This window comes from Erinaceus europaeus, chromosome 12 (assembly GCF_950295315.1).
Source record: "Erinaceus europaeus chromosome 12, mEriEur2.1, whole genome shotgun sequence".
NCBI classification, from domain to species: domain Eukaryota; kingdom Metazoa; phylum Chordata; class Mammalia; order Eulipotyphla; family Erinaceidae; genus Erinaceus; species Erinaceus europaeus.
The window spans coordinates 12,022,272-12,039,769 of NC_080173.1; the positions used below are offsets into that span (position 1 = coordinate 12,022,272).

Consider the following 17,498-nt stretch of genomic DNA (forward strand, 5'->3'; position numbering starts at 1 on the left):
GCTATCCTGGAGTGCTATGGTTACTCCTCCCCCTTCCCATTCTCGCCAGAGCTATTCCCATAAAAGCCCTTCTTCTTCCGCACCTCACTCTCTTGCCAGCTCTTCACTTTGGTGTTTAGACGTGGGAAAGGTTACTGCGTGAGGCGGCCATTTTTGCTACCTCCACGTGGCCCAGCCTGCTTCTCTCTCACCTCCACGTGGCCCAGCCTGCTTCTCTCTCACCTCCACGTGGCCCAACCTGCTTCTTTCTCACCCAACTTAAAGATTTGTGTTCCTTCTTCGCTCCGAATCTTCTCTCTCTCTTCTCCACGGCGCAGCACGACATACTTCCAGGTGTCCTTCCTTTGTTCCTCATCTCTCTCCGATAAGCAAAACTGTGCCTGGCTTCCTCTGGTGTTTTTCAGATTTGCTTCTCTTTCGTTGGTGGTATAAGAACAAGGTTCTTGGTGACAAATGCTTCAGATTCTGATGCAATGGGGCTACAGAGCCGTCTGGTTTACTACCCCTATCACTTGGCCCTCTGGGATTCTGGACCAAAATTCTTTCTGGGGTGCATTTTCTACTATATTTGATATATTGAATTAATAGTGATTTATAAGATTATAAGTTAATAGGAGTATAACTTTACACCATTCCCACCATCAAAGGTCTGTGTCCTTTCCCCAACCCCCTAGATAACCACCATAGTTTTTTTCTTTAATTTTTTAAAATTTATTTTATTCCCTTTTGTGGCCCTTGTTTTATTATTGTAGTTGTTGGTATTGTCATTGTTGGATAGGACAGAGAGAAATGGAGAGAGGAGGGGGAGACAGAGGGGGGAGAGAAAGATAGACACCTGCAGACCTGCTTCACCACCTGTGAAGCGACTCCCCTGCAGGTGGGGAGCCGGGGGCTTGAACCGGGATCCTTATGCTGGTCCTTGCTGCTTTGTGCCTCATACACTTAACCCACTGCACTACCTCCTGACTCCCCGATAACCACTTTTTTTTTTTTTTTTTTTAAGAAGGAACCAGACATCACTCTGCTACATGGGCTCCTGGGGATTGAACTTGGGACCTCATGCTTGAGGGTCCAGTGCCTTATCCACTGCACTATCTCCCAGACTGACCACCATAGTTTTCTCATAGTCTTAGGAATGAGTTAACTTTTTGTTTTGTTTTGTTTTGTTTTGATGTTTCTGTGTTCAAGTCTCTATATTCCACATCTGAGAGAAACCAGTGTAGTTGTCTTTTTTTTTTTTTTTTACTGGACACCGGACCACTGCTCAGTTCTGGTTTATGGTGGGATGAACCTGGTACTTCAAAGCCTTAGGCATGAGTCAGTCTCTCTCCCTCTCTCTCTCTCTCCCTCTTTCTTTTGCTGATGTTAGATAGGACAGAGAGAAATTGAGAGGAGGGGAAGAGAAAGACACCTACAGATCTGCTTCATCAATTGTGAAGTAAACCGCCCCCCCCCACACACACACAGGTGGAGAGCCAGGGACTCAAGCCAGGACCCTTGTGTCAGTCCTTGTGCTTTGAGCTATGTGCACTTAACTCAGTGCTCTATGGCCTAGTCCCGCATGGAGTCTCTACATAACCGTTATGCTATCTCCTCTGCCCTTGTAGTTGTCCTTTACCTCCTTCCTTCCTTCACTAAGCATTATCTTCTCTAGTTCCATCTGTTTTATCCTAAAGGACACAATATCACCTTTTTATTGCTGCGTGGTACTCCACTGAGTATATGTCCCATAACTTCTGTATCCAGTCATCTGTTGAAAGACATTTTGGTTGCTTCCATATTTTGGCTATACTGAGTATAGTATACTGAGTAGTGCGGCTATGAACACGGGGGTACAGATATCCCTTCAAATTAGCATTATGATCTCTTCTTTTTGGCACTAGAGTTATTGTTGGGATTTGGTACTGGCATGAACCCACCATTCCAGGTTTCTCTCTCTCTTCTTCTTTCTTTCTTTCTTTCTTTATTTATTTATGCCTCTAGGGTTATCGCTAGGTCTCGGTGCCTGCACTACAGATCCACTGCTCCTGGAGGCTATTTTTTCCCATTTTGTTGCCCTTGTTATGGTTGTTATTGTTATTGTTGTTATAACCATTGTTGTTGTTGGACAAGACAGAAATCGAGAGGGAGGGGGAATATTTACAGGCCCAGGAATGTGGGCATGGAGAATAATCAATACAGGTGAGATGAAGAGAACAAAACAAAACAAAACTGGTGGTCTGGGAGGTGGAGCAGTGGATAGAGTGTTGAACTCTCAAGCACGAGGTCCTGAGTTTGATCCCCAGCAGCACATGTACCAGAGTGATGTCTGGTTGAGAGGTTCTTTGGAGTCTGGAGAAAAAATGTTGGGAAAAGTGGGGACCAGCATCTTGGCAGGCAGACATGAATGGCAGGCTACCAGGATTAGATTCAGCTGTCTGGGTAGGATGGACACTCACAATGATAGTGGCTCAGAGTCCTCAAAGTCTAGGGTGAGCTGTCCAGGGCTGCTTTGGTGACTTTTGTTAAACTTCCTAAGGGCAAGGAAGTCACAGTTCACCATGTCATCATCCTGATGGGATGGTCCTGACTGGACGTCCAGCTGGAGGGCAAAGCAGTAGGAGCAGGACTACTTTGAACTGGCACAAGAGGTTGCCTGGGTCCCATCGGCTAGACCTCATCACACCTATCAGATTATAGAGTGGCCGACACAAGCCCTTTGCTCTGGTAGCCATAAAGAAGTTGGAGTATTGGGCTTTCTATGACTGTCAAAGAGGACAGGAAAAAATTGCTGACAGCCAGCCTCTGTGCCAGAGAAGGACGAATGAAGAGAAAGACAAATTGAGCAGGGACCAAGCTTCTGGCATTGTGCTTGATAGCTTCCATAAGTCACTTCTCAGAACCCTGGGAGTCAGGCAGGCATTGCATGTCATCAAATTGATGAGGAAACTCGTTGTGAACAAGTTGGGTAACTTACCTAAGGTGACACAAGAAGTAAGGTCCAAGAGAGGATTATGGACTGAATGCTAGTGTTTCCCCAAATAAAATAATAATAATAACAATAATAATGATAAACAATAAGGGCAATGAAAGGGAAAACAAAGAAAATATAATAAAATAAATAAATAAATGAAAAAAAATTACTGGGTGTGTCTAGTTGAGCGCACATATTACAGTGCACAAGGACCCAGGTTTGAGCCCCGGTCCCCAACTGCAGGGGGAAAGCTTTGCAAGTGGTGAAACAGTATTGCAGGTGTCTCTGTCTCTCTGATTCCCTCTTTCTCTCCCTTACATTTTTAAAAAAGATTTTGTTTATTTATTAATAAGATAGGAGGAGAGAGAAAGAACCAGCCATCACTCTGGTACACATGCTGCCAGAGATTGAACTCAGGACCTCACGCTTGAAAGCCCAAAGCTGGGAGTTGGGCGGTAGCACAGTGGGTTAAGTGCAGGTGGTGCAAAGTGCAAGGACCAGCATAAGGATCCCATTTAGAGCCCCCGGCTCCCCACCTGCAGGGGAGTCACTTTACAGGTGGTGAAGCAGGTCTGCAGGTGTCTGTCTTTCTCTCCCCCTCTGTCTTCCCCTCCTCTCTCCATTTCTCTCTGTCCTATCCAACAACCATGACATCAAGAACAACAATAATAACTACAGCAACAAAGAAAAACAACTAAGGCAACAAAAGGGAAAATAAATAAATAAATAAATAATGGAATATAAAAAAAAAGAAAGTCCAAAGTTTTTTCTATTGTGGACCTCCCAGACTACTCTCTCTCCACCTCTATCATTCCTTTCCCTCTTGATTTCTAGCTATCTAAAAATAAATAAAGATAAAATAAAAAAATAATTTATTTTTTAAGTTTAAAAAAATATTTATTTATTCCCTTTTCTTGCCCTTGTTTTTTTATTGTAGTTATTATTGTTGTTATTAATGTCATTGTTGTTGAATAGAACAGAGAGAAATGGAGAGAGGAGGGAAAGATAAATGAATAAAATCTTTAAAATAGGGAGTCGGGCGGTAGCGCAGCGGGTTAATCACACGCTGCACGAAGCGCAAGGACTGGTGTAAGGATCCTGGTTCGAGCCCCCGGCTCCCCACCTGCAGGGGAGTCGCTTCACAGGCGGTGAAGCAGGTCTGCAGGTGTCTATCTTTCTCTCCCCCTCTCTGTCTTCCCCTCCTCTCTCCATTTCTCTCTGTCCTATCCAACAGCGACGACATCAATATCAACAACAATAAAAAGACAACAAGGGCAACAAAAGGGAATAAATAAATAAAATCTTTAAAATAATAATAGTTTATTTAAAAAAATGAAACCACTACCATGCTTTTCTGTGTATTGTATTTGTGGTAACAAGCCTTAACTTCTCATGTGTACAATGTCTTACTGTTGACTACTGTAGGTATCATGTCCTACACATTTCCAGAACTTAGTCATCTAGCTTAACTGAAACTTTCTATCGGCTGATTTGGAATTCCCCATTTCCCTCCCACCCAGTCCCCGGCAACCGCCATTCCACGCTGAGTCTGTGAATTTGTCACTTTAGATTCTCCATGTAAGTCACGTCACGCAGCATTTGTCTCTGTGCCTGACTGATTCCACTTAGCAAGTTGTCCTCAGTGCTGATCTACATTGTCATTGTAGAATTTCCTTCTTTCCGGGAGCCGGGCGGTAGCACAGAAGGTTAAGCGCACGTGGCGCAAAGCTCAAGGAGCAGCGTAAGGATCCCGGTTCCAGCCCCCGGCTCCCCACCTGCAGGGGAGTCGCTTCACAGGCGGTGAAGCAGGTCTGCAGGTGTCTATCTTTCTCTTCTTCCTCTGTCATCCCTTCCTCTCTCCATTTCTCTCTGTCTTATTCCACAATGACAACATCAATAACAATAACAACTACAACAAGGGCAACAAAAGGGTATAAATATAAAAATTAATAAAATAAAAAAAAGAATTTTCTTCTTGCATTAGTGATACTCTGGTTCTGTCCATTTCTCTTTCTCATAAATAAATCTAAAAGGAAAATAAAACTCCAGAACAGGGCTGAGAGGTAGCGCAGCCGGGTAAGCAGAAATGGCGCAAAGCACAAGGACCCACATAAGGATCCCGATTCAAGCCCCTGGTCCCCCACCTGCAGGGGTGTCGCTTCACAAGCAGTGAAGCAGGTCTGCAGGTGTCTGTCTTTCTCTTCTCCTCTTCTCTCAATTTCTCTTTGTCCTATCCAACAACAAAGACAGCAATAACAATGATAACAACAACAACAGTGATAAACAACAAGGGCAACAAAAGGGAAAAAATAGCCTCCAGGAGCAGTGTGCAGGCACTAAGCCTCAGCAATAGCCCTGAAAAAAAAAAAAAAAAACCAACAAAACCCAAAACTTTGGGCTGAGGAAATAGCAAATAGCATAACGATTATGCAAAAGGCTTTCATTCCTGAAGTTCTGAGGTCCTAGGTTCAATCGCTGGCATCACCTTAAGCCAGAGATGAGCAGTGCTCTGGTCTTTCTCTCATTAAAATAAATAAGTAAAATATATATTTTTAAAGACAAATGTTTTTTTGCATAACCACTGTACTGCTCCCCCACCCAAATCATTTTTTAATGAATATACTTTAAAAATATCTTATTTGTGGTCTGGGAGGTGGCACAGTGGATAGCTCATCAGACTCTGAAGCATGAGGTCCTGAGTTCAATCCCCAGCAGCACATGTACTAGAGTGATGTCTGGTTCTTTGTCTCTCGCCTATCTTTCTCATTAATAAATGAATAACGGGAGTCAGGCTGTAGCGCAGTGGGTTAAGTGCAGGTGGTGCAAAGCACAAGGACCGGCATAAGGATCCTAGTTTGAACCCCGGCTCCCCACCTGCAGGGGAGTCGCTTCACAGGCGGTGAAGCAGGTCTGCAGGTGTCTATCTTTCTCTCCTCCTCTCTGTCTTCCCCTCCTCTCTCCATTTCTCTCTGTCCTATCCAACAATGACAACAACAATAATAACTACAACAATAAAACAACAAGGGCAACAAAAGGGAATAAATAAAATAAATACTTAAAAAATGAATAAAATATTTAACATTTATTTATTTTATTTTAATGAGCGAGAGATACAGATGAAATGTTCCAAAGAGACAGATCAGAGCACTGCTCAGATCTGGCTTATGATAGTGCTGGGAATGGAACCTGGGACCTAGGAGCTATAGTAATGAGTTTTTTGCATAACCATTATTCTGTCTCCCCAGCCCAGTAGATAAAATCTTAAAAAAAGACATAGGTGAGATAAGTCAGAAACAAAGGATGTATATGGAATGATCACACTCACAGACAGATATTGAAAATAAAGATCAGAAGGGAAAACTCGAAGCAGGACTTGGACAGGAGTTGGTGTATTGCACCAAAGTAAAAGACTGGGGGTGGGGTGGGGGGAAGAGTTATTTTTTAGACAGAATGAGAAGCAGAGAAATGTGAAAGAGAGAGAGTCCATCGTTGGTGCACTTGGTTGAGTGCATGTTATAATGTGCAAGGACCAGGGTTCGAGCCCCTGTCCCTACCTGCAGGGGTAAAGCTTTGTGAGTGGTGAAGCAGGGCTGCAGGTGTCTCTTTGCCTCTCTCCCTCTCTGTCACCTCCTCTGTCTTGATGTCTGGCTGTCTCTATCTAATAAATAAATAAAGATAATAAAAAAATTATGGGCAGAGGGTAGATAACATAATGCTTATGCAAAGAGACTCATGCCTGAGGCTCCAAAGTCCCAGGTTCAATCTCCCTCACCATAAGCCAAAGCTGAGCAATGCTCTGATATCAAAACAAAACAAAATTAAAAAAAGAAAGTGATTAAATTTGAAAAAGAATGATAGAAACTGCAGCACCAAAGCTTCCTTCAGTGCATTGGGGGCCAGGCTTGAACCTAACTCATGAGCTCATGGCAAAACAGTACACTACCCCAATGAGCTATTTCACCGGCCCTCGAAATAGCTTTTTTTTTTTTTTTAATTAATTTATTTTTTAAAGTTTATTCATGAGAAATATAGGGGAGAGAGAAAGAACCAGACATCACTCTGGTACATGTGCTGCCAGGGATTGAACTCAGGACCTCATGGTTCAGAATCCAAAGCCTTATCCACTGCACCACCTCCTGGACCACCGAAATAGCTTTTAATTAAGAAACTCTCAGCGCTCACACGGAACTTCCATAGGAAGGAGTCCTCCTTGGGGGCTTTCTGCTCTGTGTTCATGGGAATGTGTTTGATATTCTGGGACATCTCTGTCCCGTCCCGCGGGACCTTCAACGTGGGTTAACCTAGGAGAGGGAGTGAGGACAAGAAGGGAGAGGGAAGGGGACAAGACACGCGAGAGAAATGAGACAAGTCAAGATTCTGATCAAGTCTGTTTATTAGCACCAAAGATGCTGTTTTTAAGGCCAGGCAAAGGGGGGAGTTAGCAGCTGGGGGCTGTTGATTGAAGTGGTGTGTTGTCATGGTAATCAGCTGTTATCTGGAAGGTCTTGGGTGATTCTTGGGGAGGTGGAATTGGGAGACAGGAACTTATCTGTGAACAAAGACTCTAAGGTGTAAAGAAGCAGGAACTTCACTTTTAAGCAAGGCTTAAACTTCACTTTTAAGCAAGTCTGTGAACAAGGACTCTGGTCATGCCAATAGCCACCGTGAGGGCACATGCGGCTCCCCACACATCTCCTGAGACTCTGCAGCAGGTATCAGACCTGCCTCTCCCCTCTTGGTCTCCCTCCTTTAGTTGCTATGGCCTTTCTCACTTGTTTATGCTTTTTAACATAAACTTTAGAGTTAGCCTGTCTGGTTCCAGAGAAAAGGCCTTGGGGTGTGTTTATTTGGAGCATGTTAAATTTACAAACTACCTTCAGGAGAACTGATATCCTTATAATGTTGAGTCTTCCTCTCCAAGAATACAGCCTATTTTTCCAATTTCATGTGCTTTGGGACTGTTTCAAAGTTTTCCTTGTGAAGGTTTCAGTTTTCCTTTGTGAATGTTTTGCATGTTTCTTGTGATGTATATTCCCAGAAATTTTATCTTTTGTTGATATTTAAATTAGACCTCTACTGGTCATATTCTCTGACTGGTGGCAGTTTGTATATAGGAAGGTATTGATTTCTCTACACAAATTTTGATCTCATTTCCCTATTTAATCTTTCCTAGTGGTTTGGCATATGGATATAGTCATTATGTGAATTTCATGTTATGTGAATTTGGCATATGGATAAAGTCATTATGTGAATTTCATGTTTAAATTCCATAACTAGGCAAGATTCCAGAAGGTTCTTGCACTGGTCCTGCCTCTCCCAGCACTGGAAGTGGGTAAGACTTCTAAAAAAAAATTTTTTTCTTTTTTTTTTCCTCCAGGGCTATTGCTGGGCTCGGTGCCTGCACCATGAATCCACCGCTCCTGGAGGCCATTTTTTCCCCCTTTTGTTGCCCTTGTTGTTGTAGCCTCGTTGTGGTTATTATTATTGCCGTTGTTGATGTCGTCATTGTTGGATAGGACAGAGAGAAAATGGAGAGAGGAGGGGAAGGCAGAGAGGGGGAGAGAAAGACAGACACCTGCAGACCTGCTTCACTGCCTGTGAGGCGACTCCCCTGCAGGTAGGGAACCGGGGGCTCGAACCCGGATCCTTACGCAGGTCCTTGCGCTTTGTGCCACATGCGCTTAACCCGCTGCGCCACTGCCTGACCCTCCCCCCCAATTTTTTATATTTATTTTCCCTTTTGTTGCCTTTGTTTTTTATTGTTGTTGTAGTTATTGTTGTTGTTATTGATGTCATCATTGTTGGATAGGACAGAGAGAAATGGAGAGAGGAGGGGAAGACAGAGAGGAGGAAAGACAGACACTTGCAGACCTGCTTCACCGCTTGCAAAGAGACCCCCCTGCAGGCAGGGAGCTGAGGGGCTCGAACCGGGATCCTTACTCCAGTCAGTGAGCTTTGTGCCACATGCGCTTAAACAGCTGCACTATTATCTGACTCTCAAGACTTTTTTTTTTGCCTCCAGGGTTATTGATGGAGCTCGGTACCAGCACTACAAATCCACTGATCCTGGAGGCCATACCCAGCCCTACATTTTATTGGATAGGACAGAGAGAAATTGAAGGGGAGGGGGAGATAGGGAGAGAGAGAGAGAGACACCTGCGGACCTGCTTTGCCACTTATGAAGCGTCAGCCCTTGCTGGTGGGGAGCTGGGGGCTTGAACCCGGATCCTTGCACAGGCCCTTGTGCTTAGTTCTGTGCCCAGCCCCTTGGTAAAACTGTTTTAATGAGGAAATGCCTGAGACTGAGAGATGGTGGTGCTGGCTTAGATGAAAGATTTGATTACCCTGCTAATGAAGTATGTTTAAATCTGTTGAAAAATCTTATGTGGGAAAAATTCAAAGCATTTTAATTAATTTATTTTTTAATTTATTTTTAATTGTTTACCAGAGCACTGCTCAGCTCTGGCTTATGGTGGTATGGGGGACTGAACCTGGGACTATAGATTCTCAGGCATGAAAGTCTCTTTGCAAAACCATTATGCTATCTACCCCTGCCCTAAAAGCACTTTAGTTCTGAGTAAAGAATCTGAGTCTTTCCTTGAGGGGAAGTAGACCTGCCTCCAGTGTGTAGCTCCACAGTTGGGCACAGGAACCAGCAGGGAGTGAAGTGGAGGAGGGCCAGACACATGGGAGTGTGGAATGGATGCGTAGGAGTTCATTGGAAGCTGGCCAGGAGAGGGCTCTTATTTACTGTTTATTTATTACTTTTTATTATCTTTATTTATTGGGTAGAAACAGCCAGAAATCAGGAGGGTAAGGGAGATAGAGAGGAAGAGAGACAAGAGACACACCTGCAGCCCTGCTTCACCACTCGTGAAGCTTTCCCCCTGCAGGTGAGGCCTGGGGCTTGAACCTGAGTCCTTGTGCACTGTAACATGTGCGCTCAAGCAGGTGCGCCACTACCCGGACCCTGGAGAGGTCTCTTTTACTCCTCTTTTTTTTTTTTTTTTTCTCTTATGGAGCCAGTGTCTCACGTATGTGTGATCTCACAGATCACGCTCACTTTTCATTCAGAGAAAATGGGGAGATGCCACAGTACTGAAGGTTCCTGCACTACCACAGCTCCTCCCCATGTGGTACTGGGGTTTGGATAGGGTTCCATGCATGCAAACAGGAGAGGCTTCTCAGAAGATGTGGGGTATCTTCATGTCAGGTTGGGGATAAGAAGACAAGCAGAGAGGAGGAGAGAATCTGGCCTTTGATGGAGAGTGAGTGCTGGCTAATGCCAGGGCCTCTCGGGATAATCGAACCAATCTCAGACTGTAAAAAACTTTGGATACTAAGGTTATAATCAGTACGAATCCCCCTTTCACTGAAGAGTTTATAAAACTCTTACATACACGGGAGTCAGGCGGTAGCACAGCAGACTAACGAAGGTGGGGCAAAGTGCAAGGACCAGCACAAGGAACTTGGTTCGAGCCCCTGGCTCCCCACCTGCAGGGGAGTCGCTTCACAGGCGGTGAAGCAGGTCTGCAGGTGTCTGTCTCTCCCCCCCCCTGTGTTCCCCTCCTCTCTCCATTTCTCTCTGTCCTATCCAACAATGACAACATCAGTAACAACAACTACAACAACAATAAAAAAAAAAAACCAAGAGCAACAAAAGGGAAAATAAACAAACATACAAACACTCCTACATACACAACCACGTGGGATTCTCAGAGGTCAACCCAGTGACATGATCCTTGGTTTGTTTTTTAAGCAGACAAACCCAGGGGTCAGAGGTGAAGGGCCTGTTTAATGTCACGCAAGCAGGAACAAAGCCCCGATGTCATGACTGGGGCTGCATGTTTGCCCTCTTACATCACGCCACTGCTGAGGGTCAAGGGTCTGCACTTTGTCCTCTCAATATCTTTGCAGCAGGAGAAGGCTTCTCATCAGAAGAGGAAGGGGTGATAGCCCAATGTGGGGATGCTTAGCCTTCAGCTGCCTCAAGCATTAAAGTTTTTGGCATAACCATTGTGCTATCTCCCTCAGCTTGCTTTTACCCTATATTTTGAGAACCATCAAAGCACTGACACATACACCATCCACAGTGCCCGTTACCAGGGGTTGACTTTTTTGGGAGTTGGGCGGTAGTGCAGAGGGGTAAGTGCACGTGGTGCAAAGTGCAAGGGCCAGTGTAAGGATCCCAGTTTGAGTCCCCGGCTCCCCACCTGCAGGGGAATCTCTTCACAGGCGGTGAAGCAGGTCTGCAGGTGTCTATCTTTTTCTCCCCGTCTCCCCCTCCTCTCTCCATTTCTCTGTCCTATCCAACAACGACATCAATAACAACTACAAAACAAAACAAAAAACACAAAAAAACCAAGGGCAACAAAAGTGAAAAAAATATTTAAAAAATTTAAGAAGTTTGGAGTTGTACCCCTCCTACCCTATGGTTTTGTTAATTAATCCTTTCTTAAATAAAAAAAAATTTTAAGAAGTTATGTTTATTTGATAGAGACAGCCAGATATCAAGAGGAAAGAGGGAGACAGAGACCTGTCGGCCTGCTTCACCACTCTCGAAGCTTTCTCCCTGCAGGTGGGGACTGGAGGCTTTGAACCCAGGTCCTTGTGACACGTGTGCGTTCAACCAGGTGCGTCACCACCTGCCTCCCCCCTCTGGGACTGAATTCAGTGCCTCTGACAAATGAGCAATTAAGTCTTTTTGAACATGTGCTTTTGAAATTCTTTGCAGCAGAATTGAAAGTAGTGTTTGGAATGCTCAGAGTAGTTCATCAGTGAGTTGGCTGTGTATTTCTGTTCCGGTGCTGTTGTTGGTTCAGACCGTGCCCTTCCTTCCTGAACTGTGATGCGTAGCTAACTGAGGCTTCTGGTGAGGGCTGTCATGGTATGAGCACAATACTCACTCGTCTGGAAAACTGGGAGGCATGAAGTGTCGTCACCCTCACAGACTAAGGTCCCCAAGTCAGCATACTCCCTAAGTGTATACACTCTGTAAAACAGTGCTTAGACCTGGAGAATCTGCATTACATACAGAGTGTCTCAGAAGTTATTTCAAGAGACGAAAATGTAATTCCATTATCTCCCCTCATGCCTCTTGGTTATGTTCAGACTTACGGTCACGTTGTGTCAGCAGGTCAAGGAAAGCTGACCTTACAGCTTTCCTCCTTGCAACACGCCACTTACACAACCCTGACAGAGGCCTTGAAGGCAGGAGACATCACGACCTCCCGTCCACAATCATGTTAGAAGGTAGAGAGCCCTAGAAAGAACAGCTCACCTGTGTAGTGTGCCTGCTGTGCCAAGCACACGACCCGAGTTCAAGCCTGGCCCCCACTGCAGTGGAGGAAGCTTCTACGTGGCGCTGTTTCTCTCTCCTTTGGTCTCTACGTGGAAAAGCCAGCTTGGAGCAGTGACACCCCAGTGACAACAAGAAAAAGAGAAGAAGGATAAAAAAAAAAGATCTTAAGTGGTTAGGTCAGTGAGGCTGGGTCCCAGTCTGAAGTGAGCTCTGTGAGCCACCTCAAGGTTACTCAAAGGGCATCAAATTGCCATAATCTCCTAGGAGTGCTGGGTAGACTGTCAGGTGTCTTCTTAAAGGTGCTCCCACCCAGTCATCTTCCCAGGAACTGCAGCTCCATGAGAGCAGGGAGCCAGGGGAGATGGTAGGGTACCAAGAAACCTGTGACCCTGTTGAAGACAACCCAGAAGCAGCTGTCTTCCCACAAAGTCTGATTCTATTCTGGGCCTATGAGTCAAATTAATTGAGGAGCAAATTGAGCTAAAAGCCTCCCAGTGAGGCAGAGTGCTGGGCCACCGCCTTGAAGCTTTTCACCTAAGTGGCTCCACTGTGGAAACTCTTGCTCAGTACTGGAGAAGCTGGCTAAGGCACACTGGGCCCAGCAGGACAGTGTAGGGTCCTCTGCGCTGCCCCGTCACGATTGCCAGGGAGCCTGACAGGGTCATCTCCTCTGGACCTGCATTCAGACTTCAAGGAAGCTGGGCAGGAGGACGAGAATGGGTCGATGCATTCTCCCCCCGTTACTGCTACAAATAATTATACTGTCACGATTAATAGTGCTTTGGCAGTGCCTGGTAGGAATGGAGAGTCAGAAGCACCCCCTCTCCCTTACACAGGGGCATATTTGAAAGTTACATTATGAAAGTGGGGGAAGGTGGGTCAACATAGACGGACAAAAGAAGTCATGTTATGACTTGCCCCTCAAAGAAAGAATACAGAGACTGAGGCCTCCCAGGTACAAGTTGACGTATTGAAACAAAGAAAGATTAATAGTTAAACTGTACCAGACCTAGATGAGCAGTGGTCCACGACTAGGCAAAGATCTGTATGCCCCCCATAGAAGATTAATGGTAGAGATAGCCCTCAGCAAAAGTAAAAAACAATTCTGGGTATGACCTCCCGAGAACAGAACGATACTAAGCATTGTATCTTTCTTTACATTTATAGAGGAGTAACATGTAGCCTGCCAAAGCCACAAGACTAAGCTGGTTGTTTAGGCAACCTGAATGTAACCTGAAAAAAGTATAAAAGCTAATGCAGTTTCACTATTAAAATGAGTCCAGATTCACTCTCCAATAGAGTGTGGTGTCTATCTGTTCTCCCTTGCGCCGACTCCTGACCCACTGGGGAGGTTGCCTTCGAGACCCCTGACCCTCCTGCTGCTCATCCACTGTGGTGGTCCGTGGCAGTCCTCCTCACACAAGGTCACTGCAGAGACCAACTCCTTGCCTGGTGAGAGTAATCACCAAGGAGCAAGGTCTGTTTAAGAACTACACTGACAATATAAGCAAGACACAGATTCCTTATGCTGAATTTCACTTCTGTTCAGTTTTTTTTTTAATATTTATTTTATTTATTCCCTTTTGTTGCCCTTCTTGTTTTATTGTTGTAGTTATTATTGTTGTTGTCGTTGTTGGATAGGACAGAGAGAAATGGAGAGAGGAGGGGAAGACAGAGAGGAGGAGAGAAAGATAGACACCTGCAGACCTGCTTCACCGCCTGTGAAGCGACTCCCCTGCAGGTGGGGAGCCGGGGTTCGAACCGGGATCCTTATGCCGGTCCTTGTGCTTTGCGCCATCTGCGCTTAACCCGCTGCACTACAGCCCAACTCCCAGGAGATTACTTCTATGGTCTTCTTAAAATTTTTTAAAAAATTTATTTTCCCTTTTGTTGCCCTTGTTTTTATTGTTGTTGTTATTGATGTTGTCATTGTTGGATAGGACAGAGAAAAATGGAGCGAGGAGGGGAAGCTCCTGTGAAGTGACTCCCCTGCAGGTGGGGAGCTGGGGGCTCAAACCAGGATCCTTAAGGTGGTCCCTGAGCTTCATGCCACGTGTACTTAACCCGTTGCGCTACCGCTCGACTCCCACTTCTATGGCCTTCTAACAGTTTGGGCTGCAGATAGGGAAGAGAACCACGTTCTAGTCTTGTTTTGTCCTCTCAGAGCTCTGGCTGGGATGCATTGGATCGACCTTCTCGTGGTGCATCCCGTGAGTACCCATTCATTGGGGAAACTGACGATCCTTCCTAGCCGACTGAATCCACATGGATCCCAGTCACTTTCAAAGCCAGCAACAAGCAGCTCCTGACAGCTTTCAACCTGACGCTGTTGACTGGCTACGGAAGAAGGGCAAACGCTAGAAGAAGAACTCTGGCTCCAGACCAGTTCCCAAATTGTGATCCACGGTTTCCATCAGAAATACCAGCCATGTCCGTGTGTCCTCAACCCCAGCATCACAGGGACTGCTTCTGGCCGACAGCCACAAGCAGGCATTGTTCTGCCAGGGCCCAGTGACACCCATGTGCTCCCATGGAGCTGGGCGAGCTGGATGTAGGGACCCAAGAGTCCTGATTTCCTGATCGAACACCCGATAACACTTTCAGGATTATTTATTTATTCCCTTTTGTTGCCCTTGTTGTTTTCATTGTTGTAGTTATTACTGTTGTCGTTGTTAGATAGGACAGAGAGAAATGGAGAGAGGAGGGAAAGACAGAGGGGGAGAGAAAGACAGACACCTGCAGACCTGCTTCACCGCCTGTGAAGTGACTCCCCTGCAGGTGGGGAGCCGGGGGTTTGAACTGGGGTCTTTTTGAACTGGTCCATTAACGCTGCTTTGTGCCATGTGCGCTTAACCCGCTGCGCTACTGCCTGACTCCCCACTTCCAGGATTTTTAAGGCAAGGGAAAGAGAAAAAAAAAAAAGATACAAAGTGAAGAATTCATTGTATGTTTATTATTCACAGTTAATCACTACCTACCAAATGCTATCCGAAGTTAAAGGATTAAGTACATAGGTGTTTATTTTTTTTTTATTTAAACACTGATTTTTTTTTAAATATATACACACAAAACTTAGTTCAGCAAGGCTTCATGATATACACCAATTCCAAAATAACACAATCAAATGGTCCAGGTGTAGAATGCCAGAGATTTCTTTTGATCATCAGCGGGGAAAGAAAAAGCTGCCAGAGGGGTGAGGTGGGCGGGTGGCCAGAAGAGCAGCGCCGCCTGGGTCTCCGGGTGCTGAGGGCCGAGCTGTCTCCACAAGCAGAGTTCAGGCAGACTCCCAGTCAGCAAGTCACAGCCATGGGCAGTTCTGGTTTTGTTGTGGGAAGGAGATGGAGTGGAGAGAAGTTCACAGGCACATTACACAAGGGCTAAGAAGTTGGTAGTAAGTGACAGAGAGAGAGCTCTGCAACGGGTTTGGCTTTCCTCGGATTCCAGTCTTCTCCAACTGCTCCGCCAGAGACATGAAAAACAACCCAGACCGGATGCTCATCTGGACAGGTGAGGTTAGGGGACACAGAAAGTGAAGTCATGAACAGATGTCCTGGGTTTTCAGAGGAAGAAAAGCCAATCAAAACCTCCCGTGTCCTGGCCCAGAGCAGGAATACAGTAGAACACGTCCCAGTTAGTTAAAGAGCCACAGCTCAGGCTCCCATACAGTCTTCATAGTCTTCTTGGCTTCTGCTGTGTCTGAAACTCGCTGGTTCCAGGGGTTTGCGTCTGCGGCCTCTTCAGGAGGGGCACACAACCCAAGACCAGAAGGTCAAGGATTCCAACCCCTTTGGTCAGCTCTGGTCAGCTGTGGAAGGAAGAGCTGTCATCTCTCCTCTCAGGTAGCGGACGGGACTGCACCCCAGCAGTGACACCCTTCCTGCTGGTCCCTTACACTCCGAAGGGCTCACAAGTATTAAAGCTGAACCTTCAAGACATCTGGCTTAGAACAGGCAGAACAACCATACCCTCCACTCTGAATTGTCTCCTTTCTCTACCCTGCTTTCCCCTCCCCCCAAGGGAAAAATATTTACACAGAGCAAGAGACAAATTAGCTGAAAAGCTCTGGACAGTCTTTTAACTTATTTTAAAACAAAACAAACAAACAAAAAAACACTACTTAAAAGCAACCTTTGAAAAATAAGAAAAAAAGGCACTATGAAAAAAACATGCTCAAGAATATCGTTTGGAAGAAAAAACAATTGTGAAGAGATAAGAGACATAGGTTTTCACTTTGACTTTCTCAGGAAGCCACTAGGGATCAAACGCCTTCCTCTCCCCTCCCACTACTCTGACTCTGATATTCCAAGGGTCTGGTAGGGAGGGAGTGGGGGCTTGGAAGGCAGATTCCTACTGGCCCTCCCCCTCCCAGCAGAAGCTCAACAGCACAGGCTTCATGTTCCCCACCCTCTCCTTTTTGTGTGTATACATGAAGAACACAGAAATGGCTGTTTTTCTTTTAGTCACTATGACTGAAACAGATATTTTGCATAGAGAAAATACCAACCGACTTGGTTTCTTTCTTTCTTTCTTTCATTTTTTTTTTTTATTGGCATCAGCTAGGACTATATGTGGCATTAAATTGTCATGCACTGAAGGACAAAAGAGAAACAAGATGAGAAAAAAAAGGACAGAGGAGGAAAAGTAGGAGCAGCAGTGAAAATTTGTAATAAAAATTCTTCTCTTAATTTATATGTAAGTTTTGGCATTTTTATATCCAGCCCCCCCCCACCCCCCAAGTTCCAACTACAGTGAGAGGGTCCCAGGTGACCCCAGCCAGGTGTTCTGAGCCCCCTCACAGGCTGCTGTGAGAAGCAGATTGTGGGTTGAATTCATCGGTGTATGTTTTGACATTTCTCCCACTTGCTTTAAATAAGCTCTTCTTGACTCTTAAACGTTCCGGTTCACGGGGGTGACGTAATTGCGGGGAAACATGCCCGTCTGGCCATGGCAAGCCCCCTTCCACCAGTTGGGGTCTGAGTTATCCATGACGTGGATAAAGTCTCCCCGACGGAAGCCCAGCTCACCATCCTCCTGGGGGTCAAAGTCAAACAGTGCCTGGACGTACGTTGGTTGCTGCAGAACGGGCAGGGAGAAAACACACACTGTATTCCTCCAGACGGACTGGGGCAGACCTCGCAGAGACAGATCAGCTGAGAAACAGACAGGGCAACTTCCCATGTTTTCCAAAATAACATTCAACTGCATTTCCCGTCTCTTTTTTTTTTGCTTTTGTTTTGCTTTTCA

General features: G+C 45.5%; 1 protein-coding gene across 1 annotated transcript in view; it reads right to left on the bottom strand.

Annotated features, from left to right (window-relative positions):
• Positions 1–15,185: 15,185 nt before the first annotated feature.
• GRB2 (growth factor receptor bound protein 2) overlaps positions 15,186–17,498 on the bottom strand; it is a 78,099-nt gene continuing 75,786 nt past the window's right edge. The window contains exon 6 of the mRNA XM_016189137.2: positions 15,186–17,327. Coding sequence (XP_016044623.1) covers positions 17,142–17,327 — 186 coding nt within the window. The 3' untranslated portion in view covers positions 15,186–17,141. The remainder of the gene's footprint in view (positions 17,328–17,498) is intronic.